The sequence below is a fragment of the Rhinopithecus bieti genome, unplaced genomic scaffold (genome assembly GCF_001698545.2).
Source record: "Rhinopithecus bieti isolate Rb0 unplaced genomic scaffold, ASM169854v2 scaffold_11253, whole genome shotgun sequence".
Classification (NCBI taxonomy): Eukaryota; Metazoa; Chordata; class Mammalia; order Primates; family Cercopithecidae; genus Rhinopithecus; species Rhinopithecus bieti.
The window spans coordinates 12744-21581 of NW_016806636.1; the positions used below are offsets into that span (position 1 = coordinate 12744).

General features: G+C 37.0%; 1 protein-coding gene across 1 annotated transcript in view; it reads left to right on the plus strand.

Moving 5' to 3' along the window:
• Positions 1 to 8838, plus strand: part of LOC108532863 (copper-transporting ATPase 1) — a gene marked incomplete at its 3' end in the record, with an annotated part of 17846 nt that overhangs the window by 4914 nt on the left and 4094 nt on the right. Inside the window, exons 2-5 of the mRNA XM_017877137.1 lie at positions 31 to 194; positions 6007 to 6168; positions 8044 to 8120; positions 8324 to 8549. Coding sequence (XP_017732626.1) covers positions 31 to 194; positions 6007 to 6168; positions 8044 to 8120; positions 8324 to 8549 — 629 coding nt within the window. The remainder of the gene's footprint in view (positions 1 to 30; positions 195 to 6006; positions 6169 to 8043; positions 8121 to 8323; positions 8550 to 8838) is intronic.

Consider the following 8838-nt stretch of genomic DNA (forward strand, 5'->3'; position numbering starts at 1 on the left):
CTGTATTGTTTTTCTTATCAATGCTCTTAGGAATATATTCTATACTTGTGGCCCTGATGGCTGGCAAGGCAGAAGTAAGATATAATCCTACTGTTATACAACCCCCAATGATAGCAGAGTTCATCCGAGAGCTTGGATTTGGAGCCACTGTGATAGAAAATGCTGATGAAGGAGATGGTGTTTTGGAACTTGTTGTAAGTAAGAATTTTTGTGTGATTAATAAAATTTCCAGAAAAAATCTTGGTAAGGTTCAGAGAAGAGTTGTGAAGATAATTAAAAGTGGGGAAAATAAGATATGATTAAAATTAAGGAAACTGGAAAATGGAAGGATAAGGTATGATTTAATGGTACTCTTCAAGCATGGAATGTAAAAAGATAATTGTCATATCTCTATTAACCAAAAAAGAATTGGGTTTGAATGAATAAATGAAAATTAACTTTTAAAATACAGTATGATTCCTATCTAGTAGCATGTAATTGAATAAATTCCAGATGCATTAAAGACTCAAATTTTATAAAGTCTTAAAACCCGGTGTAAAGCATATTGATTTAAAGTGATCACTTTCTCCAACCCAGCAAATCAGCTGCTAGTATTCTTTCCTGTGGAAATATGATCATATATGGCTGGGCAGGGTGGCTCACACCTGTAATCCCAGCACTTTGGGAGGCTGAGGTGGGTGGATTACTTGAGGTCAGGAGTTCGAGACCAGCCCAGTCAACATGGTGAAACCCCATCTCTATGAAAAATACAAAAATTAGCCAGGTGTGATGGTGTGCTCCTGTAGTCCCAGCTACTCTGGAGACTGAGGCATGAGAATCACTTAAACCCAGGTGGCGGAGGTTGCAGTGAGCTGAGATCACACCACTGCACTCCAGCTTGGGTGACAGAATGAGACTTTGTTTTTTTTAAAAAAAGGAATATGAACATTCATAAGATTATATTTATTATATAATTTTAAGAGCAAAAATTTAGAACCAATCTATATTAAATGTCCTTTAATAGGGAATGTTTAAATAAATTATGTATAGACATATTGTAGAATACAATACATATGTTAAAAGAATAAAATAAATCAATATTAACTGACAAGTAAAGATTTCTAGGACATATTATTTACTTAAACAAAACAAGTTGCAGTGTAATACTTGTGGCATAATCCCATTTAATAAAAAATGCAAAACTACATGTATATGTGCTTATATATGTATATAAACACCTAGAGAAAGGACTAGTGTATACACATGATTAACAGTGTTTATCTCAGGAAGAGAGTGGGATTGAGGGAGAAGAGCAAAGAGAAACTTGCATCGTTTCAACACTGAAAATTTTATGGCTAGAATGTATTTAAGTTTATTTGTATAATTAAAAAAATTAACCTTGTACCAAAATAAGTTCCAGTTTAAGCAAAAATTTGGATGTAGGCTGGGTGTGATGGCTCATGCCTGTAATCTCAGCATTTTGGGAGGCCGAGGTGGGAGGATCACTTGAGCCCAGGAGTTCACGACCAGCCTAGGCAACAGGTAAAACCCCACCTCTACAAAAAGTAAAACTTTAGGCCAGTCGTGGTGGCTCACGCCTGTAATCCCAGCACTTTGGGAGGCCGAGATGGGTAGATCACCTGAGGTCAGGAGTTCAAGACCAGCCTGACCAACATGGTGAAACCCCGTCTCTACTAAAAATACAAAAATTAGCTGGGTGTGGTGGCGCGCGCCTGTAATCTCAGCTATTCGGGAGGCTGAGGCGTGAGAATTGTTTGAACCTGGGAGGTGGAAGTTGCACTGAGCCAAGACTGTGCCACTGCACTCCAGCCTGGGCGACACAGTGAGATTCTATCTCAAAAAATAAGAATAAAAAATTAAGTAAAAATTTAGCGAGGTGTGGTGTCATGTACCTGTAGTGCCAGCTACTCGGGAAGCTGAGGTGGGAGGATTGCTTGAGCCTGGGAGGTTGAGGCTGCAGTGAGCTGTGTTCATGCCACTGCACTCCAGCCTAGGGGACGGAGCAAGACCTTGCCCGCCTCCCAAAATTGAATGTAAATAATGAAATCATGAAATTACTAGAAGAAATATTTGGAGCATTTTTTTTTCAATATTATGAAACTTTCAGACATACAGAAAAGTCAGAAGAATTGTACAGTAGATACCCTATATACACCAGCTAGATTCTACAATTAATATTTTACTGTATTTGCTTTATCATACATCAATCCATCAATTCATCACTGAAATACTTTTAGACTCACAAGGAAGTACAAAAATAGTACAGAAAATTTCCATGTAGCCTTAATCTAGCTTTTCCCAATGATAACATCTAATTCATTTATAAAACAATATTGGAGGCCGGGCGCAGTGGCTCATGCCTGTAATCCCAGCACTTTGGGAGGCCGAGGTGGGTGGATCACCTGAGGTCAGGAGTTCAAGACTAGCCTGGCCAACATGGTGAAATCCTGTCTCTACTAAAAATACAAAAAATTAGCTAGGCATGGTGGCATGCGCCTGTAATCCCAGATACTCAGGAAACTGAGGCAGGAGAATTGCTTGAACCTGGGAGGCGGAGGTTGCAGTGGGCCAAGATCATGCCATTGCACTCCAACCTGGGCAACAACAGTGAACCTCCTTCTCACAAAAAAAAAAAAAAAGAAAGAAAAAAAAAGAAAAAAACAATATTGGAGTAGGAAGTGTTTTTCTAAAATATGATACAAAACCGATAAAAGAGAAGATTAATAGATTGATGAATTCAGATACCTAAACATTTCTTCTTGGGAGGAAAACACTGAATGGAAAGTCAAAAGGCAATTAAAATAATTGTATTCATATCATAGATGAAGGTTAATTTTCTTCATATATGAAGAACTTTTATACATCAATAAGACAAACGTCATCAACCCAAAATTTCTTTTTGATGATAAAGGATATGAACTGACAGTTCACAGAAAAGCAAAAATGATACCTCTTAAACATGAAAAGATGTTCAACTTCATTGGTAATGAGTAAAGCAAATTAAAATGGCACTGAAGTACCATTTTCACTTATTGGATTGGTACAGTTAGCAATTTTAACACTGTGTTTTTGATCTCTCATGTATTGCTGGTGGAGTGTACACTGATACAAGCTGCCAACAGAGGAATTTGGCAATATCTGTCACATAGCCTTTGCCTCACAAGTTCCACTTGTAGAAATTTATCCAACAGACATGTTTGCATATGTATGAAATGATATGTATGGAAAGATGTTCATTATAGTATTGTTTACAATAGCAAAAGATAGGGAAAAACTAAATTTCAGTCATTAGGGACTAAATACATTATGATACATCCATATCATGGGATACTGAGTAGCTATTAAAAGAATGAAAAGAATGAGTAGGCTTTTATATGTTTTAAGGATTGAAAATAATAGCTTTTTTGAAATACCATAAAACTCACCTTTTAAAGTGTATAATCCAGTGCATTTTAGTATATTCACAGACTTGTGCAACTATCACCACTATCTGATTTCAAAACATTTCCATCCCCATGAAAATAAAACTCATTAGTAGTCATTCTTTAGTCCTAATCTCTTACCTGTACTGGTTCTATTCTCTCTACTCTAGGCAACCACTAATCTACTTTGTATTTGTATAGATTTGCCTATTCTGGACATTTCATATAAATGGAATAATATAATATGTGGTCCTTTGTAACCGACTTCTTTTATTTACCATAGTGTATTCATGGTTGATCCGTGTTCTAGCATGTATCCTTACTGCATTCCTTTGTATTACCAAATAATATTCTGGTGTATGAATATACTGCATTTTGTTGATTTATTCATCAGCTTATGGACAATTGGGTTGTTTCCGCTTTATGAATATTGCTGCTATTGTAAGTAATGCTGCTATGAACATTCATGTACAAATTTTTGTGTGAACTTATGTTTTTAATTCCCTTGGGGATATACCTAGAAGTGGAATTACTAAGTCATCTAGTAACTCTATATTTAGCCTTTTAAAGGACTGCCAGACTTTTTCTAAAGCAGCTGTATCATTTCATATCCCCACCAACATTGTATTGATATTCCAGTTGTTCTATATGCATGTCAACACTTGCTATTACCTTTTTATTATAGCCATCCCAGTGGAAGTGAACTGGTATCTCATTTTGGTTTTGATTTGCATTTCCCTGAGGACTAATGATGTTGAGTATCTCTTCTTGTGCTTATTGGCCTTTCATAAATGTTCTTTGGAGAAACAATTCGAATTTTTGCCTTTTTTCTTTTTTTTTTTGAGACGGAGTCTCTCTCTGTCGCCCAGGCTGGAGTGCAATGGCGCGATCTCGGCTCACTGCAAGCTCCGCCTCCCAGGTTCACGCCATTCTCCTGCCTCAGCCTCCCAAGTAGCTGGGACTACAGACGCCTGCCACCATGCCCGGCTAATTTTTTTGTATTTTTAGTAGAGACGGGAGTTTCACCGTGCTGCCAGGATGGTCTCAATCTCCTGACCTTATGATCCACCCGCCTCAGCCTCCCAAAGTGCTGGGATTACTGGCATGAGCCACCGCTCCCCACCATTTTGCCCATTTTAATTGGATTGTTTGTCTTTTATTACAGAGTTGTAAGAATATATATTCTAGATACAAGTCCCTTATCTGATATATGATTTTCAAATATTTTCTCCCATTCTGGTATTGCCTCTTTACTTCCTTGGTGGTGGTGTTTAGAGCACAGAAGTTTTCTGGGTACAGCGTAGGTGTATGTGCATATATTTATGAGGTATATGAGATGTTTTGATACACGCATGCAATGAGTAACAAACACATAAAAAGTGGGGTATCCATCCCCTCAAGCATTTATCCTTTGTGTTACAGATAATCCATTTATACTCTTTTAGTTATTTTTAAATGTATGATTAAGTTATTATTGACTATATTCATCCTGTTGTGCTATGAAATACTATGTCTTATTCATTCTATTTTTTGTACTCCATCTTGTTTTCTTGAATAAATGCTTTCTAGATTGCTGCAAACTTGTTTGATTTCCAGATTTCTGGAAAAAGATGGTTCTTACAATTTCTGCCCGTTTTCTCATGGCTTTTACAGAGAGAATTTTAGAGGTCTTACTGCACCATTTGCACTGATATCCCTTCAGCAGATATACTTGAATAAATCCTTCTTAATTTGTGGTATGCCCTTTGGTCAATTTCCAGAGTATTTCAATGGTTGTTTTTTGATACTTTTGTCAGTTTTATCATTGCTTTTTGAGGAAAGGATTTGCTGAGCTCCTCACACAGTCATTCTAGAAGTCATGCCCATCCATCTTAGAATTTAATGCCCAGCTAAACTATAACCCCACTCAAGATATAGGGAAAATACATTTTTTAGACATAAAAGTCAAAACACTTTTGCCATCCATTAACTTCACTAAAAGTTATACTAGTGGTTATATACTTTAGCAGGATGAAAAAAAAATCCAGAGGGAAGCAAGACTTTGGATACAAGAAACAATAATAAATGTCAAATCCTCTATCACTGAGTAGTAGTGACAGGAATTGGGAGACTTTTAATGAGATCCTCTTCTATCTGGGACCATATATTTGTTCGATGTGGTATAAAAATGATACCCTAATGATCATATCTAAAGCATACTAGTAGTGCAATTAAGATCTTGTGTGGCAATCCCATGAGTCCTTTTGTGAAAAGTGGTAACTCGGGCTGGGCACAGTGGATCACTTGAGGTCAGGAGTTCGAGACCAGCCTGGCCAACATGGTGAAACCACGTCTCTACAAAAAAGACAAAAAAATTAGCCAGGCATGGTAGAACGTGCCTGTAACCCCAGCTACTTAAGAGGCTGAGGCAGGAGATCACTTGAACCTGGGAGGCAGAGGTTGCAGTCAGCCGAGATTGCGCTGCTGTATTCCAGGCTGGGTGACAGAGCAAGAGACTCTGTCTGAGGAAAAAAAAAAAAAGATAACTCATGTTTAATGGTGGATAAAGTATATTCCTGAAGAACAAATGCTTTGTCTTTAACAGGTGAGAGGAATGACGTGTGCCTCCTGTGTACATAAAATAGAGTCGAGTCTCACAAATCACAGAGGGATCCTGTACTGCTCTGTGGCCTTGGCAACCAACAAAGCACATATTAAATATGACCCAGAAATTATTGGTCCCAGAGATATTATCCATACAATTGAAGTAAGTGCCAAGAATTTATGTTTCTGTGTTCTTACCTATTTAATCAGCATTCCCGTGAATCATTTCTGATTTGCATCAGATAGAGGCAATGAAAAAAAAAAATCTAACTAACTCCTTTGAATACTTCAAACAAGATCTGTCTCGAAATTTAATGTAAATGTGTCTGCATTTTTTTTTTTTTTGGTCTTTTTCAGGAAAAGTTAGGCAAAGGTACATTTACACTATTAATCAGGAGCAAACAAGTTAGAACCACAAAACACTCAAAATATTTAGAAAATGAAAATAAAGTATAATTTGTTATAAATAAGATTCATAGTAGTTACTAAGAAAGTGAAGAATCCTGCTTGATGGCTTTTTGTTTGTTAGGTCAAAACAAAAGACCTATTTTTAAGTTAAAGTAAGAAATTTAAAAGACCAAACCCAGCTGGACATGGTGGCTCATGCCTATAATCTCAGCATTTTGGGAGGCCTAGATGGCAGAATCACTTGAGGCCAGGAGTTCAAGAGCATCCTGGGCAACATAGCGAGACCCTGTCTCTGCAACAAAAATGAAAATAATTAGCCAGGTGTGGCGCCACGCACCCATAGTGTTAGTCACACGAGAAGCAGAGGTAGGAGGATTGCTTAAGCCCAGGAGTTCAAGGTTACCATGAGAGAGACCCTGTCTCTAAAACAAACAACACAACCCTTTCTTTGTGACAGATTCATTGTGTGTTCTTCAATAAATTGTAAGTGGTAATAATGTGAATGTATTTTAAAAGTTTCAGTATGCTATAGAATTGGTGTTCAAGTGATTTAAAGCATCTTAATAGTTCAATTAAGATCCTATTAGTATAGATGACATTACCATTACCATTTTTGTGAAACTAGTGTTACTGAGTACCTACTATGTGCCGGTTACCAAGACTGCAAAGCTTCAACCTTTAATTGCCACAGCAATGTGGTCATATTCATTTTGGAAGTGAGGAAACCCAGATTAAGAGAAGTTAAGTTACTTACCAGAGTCACATAGCTAGTAACTGTCATAACTGGGATTTGAGCCTAATTACTCTGACTCCAAAGCTCACGCTTGTTCTATTCACTGTGCACTGCCAACAAATGTAAAATGGCAGCATTTCCCCTAGCAGTTGGAAATATAATGTGTATTACTATCTATGGTCAGATAAGTCTTGCTTAGGGGTAGTTTCCTTTTTATACTTTGTTTTATTGGGGAAAATGATTTTGTTCATGTTCTTTTCTGATAAAACAAGAATAAATACTGCATATGCAAGGCCTTGAATAATCTATTTAGTATGGTGATAGCTTTTTTTTTTTTTTTTTTCTGAGACAGAGTCTCACTCTGTTGCCCGGGCTGGAGTGCAGTAGCGCGATCTCAGCTCACTGCAACCTCCGCCTCCTGGGTTCAAGTAATTCTCCTGCCTCAGCTTCCTGAGTAGCTGGGATTACAGGCGCCTGCCCCTACACCCAGCTAATTTTTTGTATTTTTAGTAGAGACGAGTGCTCTCGAATTCCTGACCTTGTGATTTGCCTGCCTCGGCCTCCCAAAGTGGTGGGATTACAGGCATGAGCCACCGTGCCCGGCCTGGTGCTAGCTTTTATGGCCTATTAATGAGAACCTCTACTGAGGACAGTTGTACTTGAGTTAAACTGTTATATATAGGATAGATATTAACTAGAATTAAGGAAATATTCACTTCTTTGATGAAAGTTTGGAAATAAAGGCAATCAAGAGCAGGAAGCACATCTTCATCTTTGTATTCCCCAGAGTGACTTGCCCTCAGTAATTGAGCTGTTCTTAATGACAATACCATGGCTTAGAATTTCTGTACACAATGTATGTTCAGTGAAATAATTTTTTCTCATGAATTTCCTTAGAGCTTAGGTTTTGAAGCTTCTTTGGTCAAGAAGGATCGGTCAGCAAGTCACCTAGATCATAAACGAGAAATAAGACAGTAAGTACTTTTAGAGTGTCAGTAAAAAACAGATTTTGACTCCTTATTACAAGTTTAACATCCTTTTTGCATGTCAGTTTTTATAATACCATCCTTATACTGGATGAAATGTTCACAATGTGTGTCTCTCTATAGTACATAGAATCTTTACCTATTAGCTATTTATGACCATTATTTTTCTTTTTTTATTTTTTCCATATAAGATGGAGACGGTCTTTTGTTGTGAGTCTGTTTTTTTGTATTCCTGTAATGGGGCTGATGATATATATGATGGTTATGGACCACCACTTTGCAACTCTTCACCATAGTCAAAACATGAGTAAAGAAGAAATGATCAACCTTCATTCTTCTATGTTCCTGGAGCGCCAGATTCTTCCAGGATTGTCCATTATGAATTTGCTGTCCTTTTTATTGTGTGTACCTGTACAGGCAAGTGAATTGTTAGCAAATATATTTGTTAATAATGAAAAATAAGCAAAATTTGGCAGGCAAGGTTTTATTTTCAACTACAAAACTGATGTTAGCCAGAAGTCTGATCATTTTATGCCATATACTTTACAAAAATAATCTTCAACTGAGTACTTATTTAAGTAGATAATAGACACCATTTAACCCCTAAGAAAGAGGTCAAGTTTTTTGGATTTGGTATTTATATCTACTACTGTATATAATGTTGTTTTATTTTTAAATTTTTAATTATCTTTTTTTTTTTTTTTTT